The sequence below is a fragment of the Lycium barbarum genome, chromosome 6, assembly GCF_019175385.1.
Source record: "Lycium barbarum isolate Lr01 chromosome 6, ASM1917538v2, whole genome shotgun sequence".
In the NCBI taxonomy this organism is placed as follows: Eukaryota; Viridiplantae; Streptophyta; class Magnoliopsida; order Solanales; family Solanaceae; genus Lycium; species Lycium barbarum.
Genome location: NC_083342.1, coordinates 124,842,596 through 124,859,519, shown reverse-complemented (window position 1 = coordinate 124,859,519; position 16,924 = coordinate 124,842,596). Strand labels below are relative to the sequence as shown.

The 16,924-nt window shown below is 34.4% G+C and overlaps 2 protein-coding genes across 2 annotated transcripts; both read right to left on the bottom strand.

Moving 5' to 3' along the window:
- Window positions 1-2,255: 2,255 nt before the first annotated feature.
- Window positions 2,256-6,869, bottom strand: LOC132598618 (cytochrome c). Its single transcript, XM_060311600.1, has 3 exons — window positions 6,636-6,869; window positions 4,768-4,901; window positions 2,256-2,601 (listed from the first exon to the last, which is right to left on the bottom strand). Exons 1-3 carry the CDS (start codon window positions 6,745-6,747, stop codon window positions 2,509-2,511), a joined length of 339 nt encoding a protein of 112 aa, XP_060167583.1. The 5' UTR covers window positions 6,748-6,869; the 3' UTR covers window positions 2,256-2,508.
- A 4,270-nt stretch (window positions 6,870-11,139) lies between these two features.
- LOC132598617 (uncharacterized) lies at window positions 11,140-12,980 on the bottom strand. The gene is made up of 2 exons (XM_060311599.1): window positions 12,823-12,980; window positions 11,140-12,681 (listed from the first exon to the last, which is right to left on the bottom strand). The coding sequence occupies exon 2, from the start codon at window positions 12,426-12,428 to the stop codon at window positions 11,229-11,231; it is 1,200 nt and encodes a 399-aa protein (XP_060167582.1). The 5' UTR covers window positions 12,429-12,681; window positions 12,823-12,980; the 3' UTR covers window positions 11,140-11,228.
- Window positions 12,981-16,924: the final 3,944 nt, after the last annotated feature.

Below are 16,924 nucleotides of genomic sequence, written 5' to 3'. Positions count from 1 at the left end.
TGAATCCCCCATTGCTCGGGGGGCTGCATTCATGCCCGCAGGTTCAGGTAGACAGACAGGTGGTCCAGCTCAGTAGGACCTCTATATTCAGCAGTGGTCAGTGCGCTCCATTTGATCCGGAGCTGCAGTCTATTTTGGTATGCCATTCTTTGGAGATGTATATGCATATGGGTATGACGGGGCCCTGTCCCGTCCTTTCTACAGTTTTCTCATCCAGTAGAGGTCTGTAGAAAGGTGTATGTGTATGTCAGATGTTGTAGCCTTGTCGGCTCCTTTTTTTTTTTTTTTTTTTTTTGTGTACAGTATATGTAGCGGCCTAGTTGGCTTGCACTGTTCTTTCAGCTTGTATGTATGTAAATGTATGGGCCCTTGATGATCAGATAAGAGTATAGGGGTGTTTGGTCACTAGAGGTCAGACACCCGTCACGACTCATCGGTTTGGGTCGTGACATGTCTAGTTAGGATTTATAGTCAAATTAGTATAGAAATATATCTTCCTGTTTCGAGTTAAAGTAAATTTCATGTTATTATATAAATAGGGGTGCTGCTAGCTATTTTCATAAAAAGAGAAAAAAAAGAAAAAACAAGAAATATTGTAAAGATTCATAAAATTTATCAATATTATGAATATTATAAAGTAGAGATTCATAGAGTCTATCAATAAAATATTTTCCTTCGAAATCCCTCTAGAGGATTACAACTGCTAAATTACAGACCCAATTTTACTCCTAGTTAATGTGTCATTTATAATCACACGTACATTTTTTTTGGGCGGCTGCTCGCATGCTTCTACTTATTTTGTTCTTGTAGCATAGATCCATTGACTTATTCTCACTTTATTTTTAACAATTAAGATTCCTTTTGTCGTCCCACCGTCTTAATTACTTTAGTCGGCCTTGTTTGCTGCTGCCCATTATAACATTCTGTCGATGTTGTTGCATGTACCTGGTGGTAGTAGGTGAGAACTAAAGAAATACAAACCGACAATAATCTTTTAGCAGTAAAGGTTGAGAAAATGTTTATACCATAGTAAATGCACAAATTATACAGTTAACAAAGGAAAATGACTTTAAAGCAACATAAAGTGCGTAGACTCACTCTGTACTTGATAGTAGAAGAAGAAGACATTTAAGTAGTAACATGATTTGCTTTGCCTTATTCACTGTGGAAGATTCCTTTGAAAACCGATACGAAAATCGTTCGGTATTACCCATCAACAGACAACAACCCCACTGTGGAAGATTCCTGTGCGTTACTCCATCTTTTGCAGTTAAGGTGCACTACGATCATAAAAATTCGAAAGTATGAGACGAACACTGACTGCCAAGTGCCAACTACAATTTACCTCATATCCAAACACCAGCTTAAAAACTCGTTTGGAAGTAAATACAAAATACAACGGTTGCACAACCAAGACTCCTAATATTTTTTCTTCCAAATAACATTCATAACCGAGACTCCTAATATTTTTTTGGGTAAAGGGTCAAAAATGCCCCTCTACTTTTAAAAAAGGTCTAAAAACATCCTTCATCACAAATTTGGATCAAAAATACTCCTCCCGTCATTAAAGTTTTCAAATACACCTTTATTTTAACAGAAATCCCCAACATAACCAGATTTTATTTTTAAACCCGTTTCATTTAAATCCGATCCAACTAAATAAAAAAAACCATACGAGTTACCTACTCCTGATGTAGAACTCCAAACCAAATTGGTCGCATATTGATTTTTTATATAGTTGGACCGAATTTCAAAATGAAATCGAATTATGTTGAAAATTTCTGTTAAGATAAAGATATATTCAAAAACTTCAATGACGGAAGGAATATTTTAACCCAAATTTATAACAGAGTATATTTTTAGCTCTTTTTCCAAGAAGTATTTTGACCCATTTCCCTCATAACCAAATACGACTTCGGCAAATATTGTACAAATGTGGGCCACAGTAAGACGCCAGCTACCCCCTGCAAAAGTGTCGAAATGAAAAACTTTTTTATCATTCGAGAAACCAGTAAACACGATGATTTTCAGACAGATTAGCTTGAAACTTATTGCAGGGGGTAGCTGTTCGAATGTTGATTGAGAGGACCCTTTCCGCCAATCTTTGCACAACAAAACCACATACTGAACCCCAGAAACAGCCATGCACATGACCTCGGGGAAAACAACTGCTCCATGACTAGATGGTGCCAAAAGATGCGCATTTACCTCCTACTTTATTTAAGTACCAAGAAACAAGCATCTGGAGACCGATGGAACAAAAAATCAATTGCATAACAACGAACTGGTAGAGTCATAAGCACGTAAATATTTAATGTAGTAATCAATGACAAACTCTTGACAAAATTCCTTTAAGACTGGCTTAACTCAACCAGAAGAATGGCATGACACTGTATTTGGTTTTATTCAAACGGACAAAAGATGCCTTCCAGAATATAAAATGTGAATGCTACCAATGGACAAACTCCTGACCACTAGCGAAAGTATCATAGGGTTCCTACACGATCTTCACGCAGTTGCCTCCTTGAGATAAGCTATGAGATCTGTCCGATCCTGTGGCTTCTTCAACCCAGGGAAAACCATTTTCGTCCCAGGAATATACTGCACAGAAAATGCCTCAGGTCATCAGTTTCTGATAAGCAATTAAGCATAGTGAAGGATGAAAAATATTAGTATCAATATGATCCTAGCACAAATTGTTGCTTATGTTGAAACACACAGAAAGTTGAAAAGCGACTACCCGTGTGGCTAGTGTAAAGAGCAAAAATGGTAAGACACTACAATATTCAAATCAACACAAAGGGTCAATCTACAAAGTGACTACGCACTTCACTGCAGCAGTTGATTCCATCTAGCTTTGAACCTGCAGAAGTAAAACTCTAGTGCATTTGGGAAAAAAGAAATTACTCCCTATGTATATGTTTCATTATGCGTGCTTTGACTCTGTGTAGCTTCTGCATAATTATATTCGCCTTTGAAATAAGACAGTAATAACTCCACCAAAATGGAACAAGACATCATGACAGAGACATAACTAGACTCCACTCCGACCGCCCCATTTTCACTTTTACTTTGTGCACAGTTTCACAAAATAGGACCACATACATCTCTGGGTACACTTGAGTATGTGAACAACAAATTTGAAGACCTCGAGTGCAAAAAGCTAAAAATGGTCAAGGGGCTCAGGTTTTCTCTATTTTCATGTTATTCAACCTCTAACTTTTCATGGTCTTATTCTACCTTCGGATTGTTCAACCTGAACACTGTTGAAGATAAAACTTAATAAAAAAGCATCCCTAACCACCCACTAAAGCTTTTCGATGAGAAGATCACACACTTCAACATGGCACCAAAGCAAGGTCTTGGATTCAAACTTTTTTATTTTATTGGTGTGTTTGGGGGGGAATTAAGGAGGGGTTTGAAAGACGAAGCCATCACACACTTCAACAAACACATCTAATGTCATAGAAGGCACTAAAACAATAGAGTGACTAGAGACTAATCTTCAATCTCACTTGAGTGAATAGTTATTACATCAATGTGAAAAGCAATATCAAACTAAGTGCAGCAGTAATTACAAATTGCTATCCAACTTTTCTTGCTTGTGTCTACAGATGCAAGGATCTCATCTGATTCACTTTCAAGAGTAGGATGTTGACATCAACTTTCTGCTGAAAGAAAATAAATCTGCACAGTACTGCTACATTAAGGTAGGGTTTCCTCGATGCTCTAACCAATTACCCATCCCATTATTTTTTTTAATACCTTAGCAGTATCTTGATATTCATGCATCCTCTACTCAAGTAGGAAATGGACATTTAAAAACCTTCCATTCCGACTTAAAATATGCATATTAAAGACATTTTGCTAGGACGATCTTTCTCGTCTCAAGGGAAAAATTCCAAGATCCATATTAAGACCGACTTTCAAGAATTTACTGTCTCTAAGCCCTAAACATCGATGAACAAAAGGGAAAGCTTGTTTTGCCTGCTGAAGTCGTATGTAAAGGAGGTTGGGGATTTCGCAAGCATAATCTACACTAAAATGTTTAGCACCTTCACCCAGCAGAAGAGCTTAAATTTTTACTATGTTATTGAAGTGCTCACCCAAAGTTTAGAAGGGATCTTAGGAGATGCAGGAAGGGAAAGAGAGAAAAACAAAGAGGATCATTTTTTGGGGAACATGGTTGGTTGATTCAATAGCTCATCAACTCGAAGCTTCAGCAGAATTGACCAAGGAACAGGATGCCCGAATCGTACATGAGGGGAAGCCTTCCAAAATTATTCACCCTTAGGTTATTTGCAGGTTAAATACCAGGACAGGCTGCCACTCAATTCTCTTCCTCGCTATTCCTTTCTTGCTCCCACCTATTCAGCTGGATATATCTCATTAATACCTCTTTCATTCATTTCAATTGATGCAGTATAGAGACTCGAATATCATAAGAACTAAAAAGTACACACACGAGACCAGTCATTCTAACAGCAGCTTCAGACGATGAGGAATTTTTTATTTTAATATGTTACACATACTTAACCCTTAAAAGATATTCATGTGTACAGAAGAAGCACAGAGAGAAAGAGCTAAAGTTGGCTAGACAAATCTGGATAATATACAGAAGTATCTATATAGAAAAGTTGAAATCCGCAAAACTAATTATTTTTAAGGAGGCCTCAAAAGCAAACAGAAAACAAATATAAGTGAAGCACCAAAACCACTCACCATACCACAAAACCAAAATCATATACAAGCATAAATGACTCTTACCTTCTTAGGGTTGAGCAAGTAGTCATATAATGTATTTTCTTCCCAGTTCACAGCCTTGTTTTTGTTTGCGGCAGAGTAAGAGTAACCTGGAGTTGTACCAGATTGTCTTCCAAAGAGCCCGTTCAAGTTGGGTCCTGGAATAAATTGGTGTAAGAAAAAGTTGAATGTGCACAGCGCAGACTAATAGCTACCTCTTGCGCAAAATTATATGTGCAGGGAGGAAAATGCATAAAGTAAATTGCCTGCTCAAGTATTAATCATATCAGAAAACAAATAAAAAATGGAAGAAGGCAATGATGGACGGTGACAAAAAAGGATGAAGGTTTGAAAATCTCTAGGACGAGCTTAGAAGAATCTACATTCCACACATTTGAATGCTACGCCCCCTGAACTACTTAAATTATCACGTATGCACAATCCGAGCACTTGAAGCCAATTCCATAACCCATGCGCGCCTGAGGAATTTAAGTTAAAAGGGTTACACTCTTACAGTAGGTCACATATTTTCTGGTACATGTCCATCCTTGCCTAACTCTTATGTAGGAGAGAAATTAAAAGAGCAACTCTCATACCTCAAAACCACAATTCTCTTTCTTCTCCTCTTACTGATTTGTAACACCTCGCATATTTCAAATAATTGAAGAGGTACATACGATAACATGATATAAAATTAGAATAAAAGGGTTGTTGTGCAGGAAGCATCACGTGTTCACGCATGATCCGAAAAATGATGAAGCAACCTACCTTAGACAAGGGTCGGTGGCTACTCCACAGGTTCAAACCCATGACCTACAAGTCACGGAGACAACTTTAAGAATTGCTCCAATGCCCCCCTTTATATAAAGTCCTTAATATAGTCAAACGCATTTCCCTTGATTTCTGCATTTTATTTTAATATCCACGTCTATAAGGCAAAATCATGCATGTGCATCTCAAAGAGCACCTTGTGGCACCTTGATCCACCTTTGACTTCTAAAAACTACAGCTTTATTACCATTTTGTTAAAATTATGTGCGGCAGATTCAAACAAAGCAGTATCTGTCGGACATATTATCACCACCTCTTTAAATTAGATCTACACATATAATGCACTCACAGCTATATCAAAAATCTTGCTTTTAAATGGATAAAAAGTCCCATCAAAAATGTCTAGCTACCTAATCAATATACATGGAGAATGCCACACTGTTGATAACATAGACACAGTGTAGAGGCACCAATACCAAATATGTAGAGTCTCACACTTATACTTGAATTTTACTCCATTGAAAACCTCATCAAAGGAAACTGGTGGACTGGAATATTCACTTGTTGCATCCTCGATTGCGAAAACACACAAAAAAAAATATTACTTAAACCGTCTCCTAATACTCTTCTGGTTTTCTCTCCTGGAGTTAAATCCCTTTCCTCATCTCCACTCACTACCTAAACCAATTTAATCCTTATCAACAGGTCACTAACATCACGGCATTAGCAATCAGCATAAATCCATTGAAAATTAAAACAAACATAAGCACCGCCCTCAACTAAACCAAATAGTTACTTCTAGTCCTCTACAAGGTACGATCAAACTTGTCTTCAAAAAAAAATAAAAAAATCACATGTCAATCAACTAATAATATCCCAGATCCGCGTTGAATAAGAAACTGCAAATCGACAAAAGAGTAATAACTCCGTAGGAACTCACAAAATCAAGCAAAAGACCATGACAATATACTCATATAAGAAACTAACAATCAAACACGTCAAAAATCCGTCTAACATGTGAATCTAATACACAGAAAACTCAGATCTATAAATAATAAAGCGGTGAATACAAAATAAGAACCAAAAACAGCATAGAAACACCGAAAACACAAATTTTATACCTTGTTTGTGACCAGCGCCTTTATCAACGGTGTGACACTGAGCGCACTTCATCTTAAAGATCTTTTCTCCGGCTTTAGGGTTACCTGGTGGTGCTTCCCCAAACGACGCCATTTTTCTCCTACTTTTTTCCAATACACCCGCGCCGCGAATGACAAGTTTATTAGCGGTGAGAATAATAATAATAATAGGGAAATTGTTCTAAGTGGTCTAGGGTTCTGTATTAATAGCGGATTCTAGACCTTTCTCATTCAATGAATATTTAGCTTTACGGGTTTGCAAAGCGGAACGTGTCTCGAGGGCGGTGGCACGCCTCTATACTTTTTATGACGAAAAGGCCCCTCCCTTGTGTTTTATTGACTTCACGTGAATTTTTTTTCTTTTTTTTTTCTTTTTCAGTCACGTGAAAAAATTTTGAATTTCTAGAAGACTTTATTTTATTAGCTTTAGAAACACTTTAAGACAACATTTGTGGTCAAATTCTTTCTTTCTTTTTTTTTTCCACAAACGGTGTTAGATTAAATATTTTTTAGAGAAAATTGTGAATGATTTTATAAAATCATACCAACAATAAAGAGCGATAAAAGAAAAACACGAGATAACAAGGAGGATTTAAGACTTGTTTTAGTATTCATTTCATTAGCCTAAACAGAGAAATAAGCAACGTTTAAAATCAAACGCTTCGTAATATATTGAATATATGATATATGTATATACAAATCATTAGTCTCGTCAATATTACCTTTGTTTATCGTAAGTAGAATAAATAAGCAGCAACAAAGATAATAAATATAGATGATCTATTAATAATTGTAGCAATGATATAAAGATTTTATAGTAGCTCAATATAAGAGGATAAACGAAGAGAAACACACATATGTATGAAATAAAAATCGAAACCCATGACAATGTCATGAATTTCAAAATCTAGAAGAGTCATACAAAGATTTTTGAATTGCTCAATAAGGGGGACAAACAAAGAGAAACATAATTGTAAAATACATTGAAATCTAACAATATCATGAATTTTCACTTGTTTAAATTTGATATTCATAATACTATCACTCAATTTTACTGTTTTTGAATAAAAATAATTACTTTTTAACGAATTTTCTAACAATAGCTATTTTTTAAAATCATTAGTAGCTAGTTCATACTCCCTCCGTCTAAAAATTATTTATCGTTTTTTAGTTTACACGTCTCTTAAGAAATATTAATTCGAAGTGATCTTTGACTAACTTTATATTTATTTATGTCTAAGTTATAATCTCTCTCATTTAAATGTTTATTCTATTTATGTATCATCTTCATTAATGATAAAATTAATTAAAGGAGAAAAAATAATTCATTGTTTTTAAAATGACAAATAATTTAAGACACCTATTTTTAATAATCATGACAAATAATTTGCAAGGTGGGAGTACAACTTTTATAGTTTCCGGCTAGCTTATTTCAGATTGTGGTCCAGAATGGATGGGCTTGCAAGAACACAAAAGGCCGATTCCTTCCGCCAATGGGTCTGTGCATATATTTTGGGCTGCGATTAACTAGAAGAATATTTTAGAGGTGATATTTATCCCTTGTTCTTGATTTGCAAATAGTCTTTTGACTTTTATTTTCGAAAAGTCCCACATTTTGTCAGTGACAAAAAGTACTATGATTTTCGTGAAACGAAAAAAGGAGGTGAAAACTCGATAACAAGTTAAAAAAAAAAAAAAGCGGAAACATGGAAAATTAAAGAATTGAACTTGGAGAGATAATCAAACAAAAGGAATATGAGAGACTATCAAAATTATCTTCATACTATTCTTAAATAAATAATAATCTCTTATTGATTACTATTGGAAGGTTGTTTCAAGAAGCGAGACTTCATTAAATAACGCATGAGAATTCTTAATGGGCAAAAAAAACAGATACACTATGATGCAAACAACTCTCAATCAGTCATTGCGCACTACTTTTTTTTAAAAAAATCTTACCTAATTAAGCAGCCCCGAACCTTAATATGTCAATGAATGCTCTTATAGAAGGTAAATTGATGCCGTAAATATTTATGCATTATCAATTTGGTAAATGATAAAAGATTTTATCATATTATGGTCACAATTATTTTATTAACAAGGATCTAGAATTGTAAGTTTGTTATGAGGCAATTGTTATTTATGTATGTCGGCTAGCCAGCCGTATTTCTTCACAACGAAGTTGTCTATGAACTGACCAGCACTTGTCATACTAGTTGTTTTGAGTTGTCAACAGATTTTTTTAATTTTTTTTTTCTTATTTGGAATTTATGGTTAGCTGTTCACATTAGTTTCTTAAATCATTGTTCAGCAGATTTATTTGAAGATTATTTAGTAGGTGGAAATCGTAAATTTCACGAATACTTAAAAAGGAGGATGAGGAATAACAAAAGTCAAAAGCTATAAATAGAAGTTCCAAAAAATCTTAAATACACAGGATGTCTTTTGACGATGTTAGTTGATAACTCAAGAAGTCAATATTAAACAATCAAAAATGTACTTTACAAATGACTGTAAAACAAGTTCTAACCAACAAAACAGCGACAAGCAAACAATTCTTTTTGTTTCTTCGTAAAAAAAAAAAAAAAAAAACCCTTATATCTATCATGTAAAACAGCAACTGTTTGTTTTCGAGAATTTGCATTTACAATTATTCAAATGAAGCTTCTAAATTCGGACTTAGCTTAAGTAGCCGTTTTGAGATAATTTGAAATCACGATAATTTGAAGTTGAAGTTTTGTTTGGACATATAATCTTAATTTTTTAGTTGTATTTTTTTCATAGATATGAAGACCCCACAAGTTGTGAAAATCATCAAAACTTTTGTCAATTCTTATTCCATCTTACAAATGAGCAAATCATAGTTCATAACAAAATTAATGCGCTACTAGATGACCTTTCTAAAAAATCCAATAACAACTGATCAAACTTTAATTCAATAAAAAAAAAACTAGGCATTAGTTTTAGTGTAACTACTCTTTAGTATAATCTTCCCACATGCATTTGGTAAGAGTAAATTTGTTATAAAAATACTACCAACTTGCAAATCTTTTAATATGTAATACGGAAAAGGCTCAAATATGTCATCGAACTATCGAAAATGGCTCATTTATGTCATCAAACTATCGGAAATGGCTCATTTATGCCGTCGTCCGTTACCAAAATGACTCATCCATGCCATTTTTCATAAACTCCGATTTTATATTATCAGGTATGACACGTAGCCTCCAACTAAATTATGGTTGTGGGTGGGTGGGTAGGGTGTATGGGTCAAATTTTTATTAATTTAGGATTTAAAATTGGATTGATTTAATTAAACGACATAGACCTCTAATTGAAGGTCATGTGTATCTAATCGAAATCATGATGATTTGAAGTTGAATTTTTTACTTAGACATGCAATCTTAATTTTTTAGTTGTATTTTTTTCATAGGTATAACGACCCCACAAGTTGTGAAAACCGTCAAAACTTTTGTCAATTCTTATACGATGTTACCAAATGAACAAACCATAATTCATAACAATATTAATACGCTACTAGAAGACCTTTTTAAAAAATAAAACAATAATTAATCGAACTTTAGTTCAATAAAAAGAAAAACTACACATGAGTTGTAGTGTAACTACTTGTCTACTCTTTAGTATAATCCTCTCACATGCATTTGGCAAGAGTAAATTTGTTATAAAAATACTACCAACTTGCAAATTTTTTAATATTTGATATAAATGACTGATAAATATGATTAATAAATATATCTATCAACTTATGAATCTTTTTTTTTCTTTTTACAAAATATAAATTTATGGGTTAAAATCTTACACTTAAAAAAAATTAAAATCATAATTTAAAACCACAAATCATACCTTTTTGAAAATTTTGTGATTTGAAATCACTTTTTTTTTACTGCACCTTCATCAAGATCATCACCACTTTAACGTTAGAAACACTGTTTCCTCCCTATTTTTTATTTTATTTTTAAAAGAACATTTTTGTCAAGATTCCCCCAGCTTTTCATTGATGTTCAAATTAGAATCCCGTAAATTTGTGGGCAGAGGAAATATGATAATTGTCAGGGTCTCACTTACCTAAGAATAAATGTCAAAGCCAGGAAAAATGTATACACAAAGAGGACTCATTTTACAGAAAGGCACAAGAAAACCACACAGAAATGGGAAAAGGGAAAGGGGGAGGGGGAACAAAAGAAGGTGAACTTGCAGTGGTTTCAATATAATCCTCAAGTAACAGCCATTATGCCTTAATTCCTTCTGGGGCAAATTCAGTTCATATAATAGTCACTCTCCATAGGCGTATACTCTATATGCAAACTACAAACTATTGGTTGCCATTCAGCTACAAAAACAAAATAACACTTTATACAGCAGCACATTTTGTTAGATTTCTCCTCTCAATCTTGTTTGCAAGTCCTAGTTATTAACCAAAAATGTACCAAACATCAAAATCACTCAAGATAATGAACACAAACAATTTAAAACTCAAAAAAGTGACCTTTCAGTTATAATCCACCACCATCAAAGTAATAGGAGAATACAAGAAAGATACAGCTCAAGAAACTATCAGGGACCTTGAGCTGGCGTGGGTGGAAGCATAGGCCAGCCAAGAAGTTGAGGTGATCCAGGAGGTGATGAGTGCTGACTAGGAGAGAATACGCTTAGTTCCACAAAGGCCGCCCCTGAAGTACCTTCCTTGTCTGTTGTTCGAAAGGAGATCGATCCTCTCTTTGTCGAGGCAGCTGAATTTCTCCCAGGACTACTGACCATGCTTCCTCCAAGGTTGCTTTGGTTTGCAATTAGAGAAACAGTATCAGTTTGTTCATCACTTAACCTTCTCCTAGCCTCTATATCCCTCTCTGAGCACTTCTTCAATGCTAAAGAATCCCGCACGGGCAGGAAAACGAGCATGTACATGCCCGCCCCAATACAACAAAAGAAGAAAACAAAACCCACAAATGCAAGAGCTTGAAAAGGTAAATGTTCTGGATGAGTTCTAACAGTTAAACCGAGCAATAGAATCCTTAAAGGAAAGAAAGGAGAAACTGTAAAAACTAGTATGTATACTCTCTTTTGCAGACTCCTATTGATAACCAACCTCAGGATTCTTCCACCAAGCCAGAATAAATATGAAGTTAGCATGATGGCAAAAAGACCAAGGCAGAAAATACTCAACAAAGGGTAAGTGCACAGGGCAACATCAATATCATCTTTAGATCTCGCGACTGGACTAGTGAAATAATGCGGCATACTGCTCATGTGAACCTTCTTAAGTTGCGGTCCAGCCAAAATAAGTACGAGCTGTAGAGCAAAAACGGGGAGGCAACAAAGAAGTATATATCCGACTGTTTTGCCATTCCATTTCTGGCTTAAAGTTCCCGACTTTTGTAAAGACGCTCGAAGAAGAAACATGATCGTGAGGCAAAGGCAAGGTTCTGCAAAACCTAAGCTCGAAACTACATAACACTTGCAAACAGTTTCCTGCCATTTGATGCTAAGAGCATTCAACAATCTCCCGTCGCCTCTGATAAAGTTTAACCTTACAACCTCCCCAAAACACCACCAGAACGCAAACAATATGAACGTTATCCGTATAATCCAAGGACCATTAAAGTAGCCAAGCTGAACGTAACCCTGCCCGCCGCGAGTCTTGGTGTGGAAATAGATCAAGTACAAGATACAGAACAAGCCGAAAAGTACCAAAATCGAAACAAGAAGTATAGTAATTACACCTAGTGCATCAACTGCAAATCTCGAATGGGGCATTACCCAAACCACAAATTGCAAGCATGCTCTCTGACAACAGCATGGAGACCTGAAACAACCCCTCTACCACATGAAATACCAGATTTACCCTTGTTGATAACTCCTCTCAACCTCAAAACTACCATATATAAACAGTCTCAAGATCTGATCATCACACACACCAAAATACCAATTTTACCCTCCTCTTTTCACACTTGTTCAACAATGAACACTAACTATATTCTGGCCCAATTCAATGTTCAAGGTTATTCCCCTAAAAAAACATACAAACCATATACAAAATGATCAAAATCTACACATGTAAAGTAAAAACTGTGCATTTAACCCTAAACAAGAAAAAGAGAGATAAATACAGTACAGATATATGTAAAAATTAGATCAACAAAAAGCTTACAGGAAGGAGAAGCTTGATCTGGAGAGCTTAAATTCTGAATCTTCAAAAAAAAAAAAATTAAGCAGAGAGACAAAAAGAGAGAGAGGATTGATTGGAAGAGAAGAGTGAAGGGAAAAATGGGGGTAAAGATACAACGGGGGGGTGGGGTGTGTGGGGGAAGAGGGAGCTTTGTTGGAAACAGGCTGTCGCCAGCGAATAAACCAAAACCCAGAAATGGAAATTATTATTATATTATTATATATTCAGATTATTATAATTATAATGTAATGTAAGGAGTAAAGTTTAATGCGACATAAGAGAAATAAAGAAAATGAAATAAAAATAACAGGCTGTATACAGCTGGATGATTACGAGCCAATAGGTTTGGAATAATCCGAGTCTACTTGGCAACCTGACCGTGGCGGCCTTTACGGTGAATGTTCTAACTTTGATTTTTCATACCTTTTTTTTTTTTGTGTGTGTAGCTAATTGAAAAATAAAAAGTTAGAATAGTGACAATTGAATAAAGTTCACACCCTGGAACTTCCTTACATTTGTTGGTCTTGTAAAATAGTATTTCCTCTCTCCATTTTTGCTTGTTTACTAAAATTAAATGTTCACTTTTACTTGAGATAATTTATTATTTCATACTTATTTTATCCTTATTATTTCTTCCGTTTCAATTTATGTGAACCTATTTGACTGGACATGACGTTTAAGAAAGAGAGAAGACTTTTGAAACTTGTGGTTCAAAATAAGTCTTGAATATTTGTGTGGTTGTAAATCATTCATAAAGTGAATTTATTTCTAAATTAGGAAATAGGTCATTCATTTTGGCACAGACTAAAAAGAAAATAGATTCACATAAATTGAAACAGAGGGAATATTAATTATTAAGTTGAAAACTTCAATCAATTATTAGTGATTGCACAACTTTTAAAGTATGTTTGATTCATTTCAGTCATTAGATGGCTTAATAATAATTAAGGGTGATATAGTGAAAATGGCTCCTTAAGAGGGTGTGCCAAGTTAATACAGGTCAAATAAAAATGACTAGACGGAGTATAATGGAGTACTATTTAGTATAATGGAGTACTATTTGTTTATCAATGCATTAAGAATAATAATTTTTGCATGTTTTTTTAAAAATTATTAGTGTAGAACATATTGTAAATGTTTTTTTGTCCGTAGCATTTAAGAATAATCAGTGTTGTATGTTTTCTGAAGATTATGACTGCAGAACATATTGTAAATGTTTTTTTTTCCATAGCGTTTAAGAATAATCAGATTTATATGTTTTTTGAAGATTATGAGTGTAGAATATATTACAAAAGTTTTTTGTCGTAGTGTTTAAGAATAGTCAGTTCTGTATGTTTTTCAAGATTATGAGTGTAGAACATATAGTAAATGTTTTTTGTCGTAGCGTTTAACAATAATCAGTTCTATATGTTTTTTAAGATTATGAGTGTATAACATATTGTAAATGCTCTTTTGTCATAGCGTTTAAGAATAGTCAGTTTTTTTATGTTTTTGAAGATTATGAATGTACAACATAGTGTAAATGTTTTTAGTCTTAGCGTTTAAGAATAGTCAATTTTGTATGTTTTTGAAGATTATGAGTGTACAACATAGTGTAAATGTTTCTTGTCGCAGCGCTTTAGAATAATCAGTTATGTAGGTTTTTTGAAGATTATAAGTGTAGAACATAGTGTAAATGTTTTTTTGTCGTAGCGTTGAGGTTCTAGATAAATATTTACATATCAATTTACTCATAATAATAAATATTTATATTGATTGTGTATATAATTATTACACTATTAATGTGTATAACTTTTGAAAAATATGTTTGTAGCAAAATTGAACATTTTGATAGTCATTTTGAGTAGTAAAAATGACATTAATGTGTTGATTAACTAATAATTAATATGACAGATACTTAAAAATGTATTCCCATGATAATACAAAAAAACTCCCTCGGTTTGAAAGTCTGCTTCAATAGTTGCCAATCGTTTAGCATTTTCTTTCATATTTTACTTTCTTACATCTTTTTTGTTCGACAAATTTTCGAGGGTCAATGGCGCATATGCATATCCGAGCTTGACAGGTAATACATCAGCTCTCGGTCCCTTTCAACTTGAATAACAGTTTCTTTTGTTACGAGCCATAATGAGCATCCACTCCGCACATAACATGCACGTGCTCAAAATTCCGGACAGAATATCTTACTTTCTTAATTAGGAGGGACAAGTGATATTTGGAATAGTCACCAATTATTTAGCATTTTCTTCTATATTTTACTTTCTTATATCTTTTCTATACCGACAAATTCTCGAGGATGAATGGCATATATGCATATCCGATCTCGACATGTAATGCATCCGCTCTCGACCCCTTCCACTTAGCTAACATTTTTTAGTTACGAGCACCTGGTCAAAATGATAGTATTACACAAGCAAAGGGTGATAAAAGAAACATGAAAGATTGAACAGCAAAAAAGAAAAATCCTGACAGATGAACAACCTCAAATTATCATGCAACATCACAAGCAAGGAAATACTGAAGGAAATTAACACAACAGGGCATTTTTTTCAGGTACAAAGGCAGAAAAAATGGAGCTCAGAAGAACAGATCGAGAAAGGAGGAGGTGAACTTACCTTTTCCATTAAAGTACGAGCTTCAAATGATAGAGTGGGGATCGATCTACCATGAACAAGCAACAATGAGAGGAGATCGAAGAACAGTTGTGAAAATCGCCATTGACGACCGAAATGGAAGGGAGAAAAGCAGCGATTCATTTTGTAAACTTGCAAATATTATTTGTTGTTTCAACATTCATTTTCTTCTTTGTTTTTTTTTTTCTGCATTTTTTTTCCTTTGCTATTTGGATAGGGTTACTTTTGATTAAGAAAAATAACCCCTTCGGATTTTAATTTGAAAAAAACACATGCTCAAAACCCAGGACATAATATCTTATTTTCTTAATTAGGAGGGACGAGTGATATTTGGAATAGTCGCTAATCATTTGGCATTTTCTTTACATTTTTACTTTTTATATCTTTTCTATACCGACAAATTTTCGAGGGTCAATGGCGCATATGCATATCCGAGCCCAACACCTAATGCATCCACTCTCGATCCCTTTCCACATGAATAACAATTTTTTTTGTTGTTACGAGCCATATGAGCATCCAACCCGCACATAACATGCACGTGCTCGAAATTCTGGACAAAACATCTTACTTTCTTAATTAGGAGGGACAAGTGATATTTGGAATAGTCGCCAATCATTTAGCATTTTCTTTCCTTATTTTACTTTCTTATATCTTTTCTATACCGACAAATTCTCGAGGATGAATGACACATATGCATATCCAAACTCAACATACAATGTGTCCGCTCTCGACCTCTTCCACTTAAATAACATTTTTTTGTTACGAGCCATAATGAGCATCTTAACCACACGTAACACCTAGGAAAATGGGAGTATTACACAAGCACGTGGGCGATAAAAGAAACATGAGAGGTTGAACATCAAAAAAAAAATCATAACAGATGAACAACCTTAAATCATCATGCAACAGCACAAGCAAAGAAATACTGAAGGAAATCAACACAATAGGGTATTTTTTCAGGTACAAAGGCACAGAAATGGAGCTCAGATGAACAGATCAAGAAAGAAGGAGGTGAGCTTAACTTTTCCGCTAAAGAACAAAAAATATGAGCTTCAAATGACGGAGTGGAGATCGATCTACCATGAACAAGCAACAATGACAAGAGATCGAAGAACAGTTGTGAAAATCGCCATTGACGACCGACATGGAAGAGAGAAAAGCGACGATTCATTTTGTAAACTTGGAAATATTATTTGTTTCTTCAACATTTATTTTCTTCTTTGTTTTTTTCTTTTCTGCACTTCTTTTGCTGTTTGGACAAGGTTGCTTTTGATTAAGAAAAATAACCCCCTCGGGTTTTAATTTGAAAAAAAAAACACATGGTCAAAACCCAGGACATAATATCTTGTTTTCTTAATTAGGAGGGACGAGTGATATTTGGAATAGTCGCTAGTCATTTGGCATTTTCTTTCCATTTTTACTTTTTTATATCTTTTCTATACCGACAAATT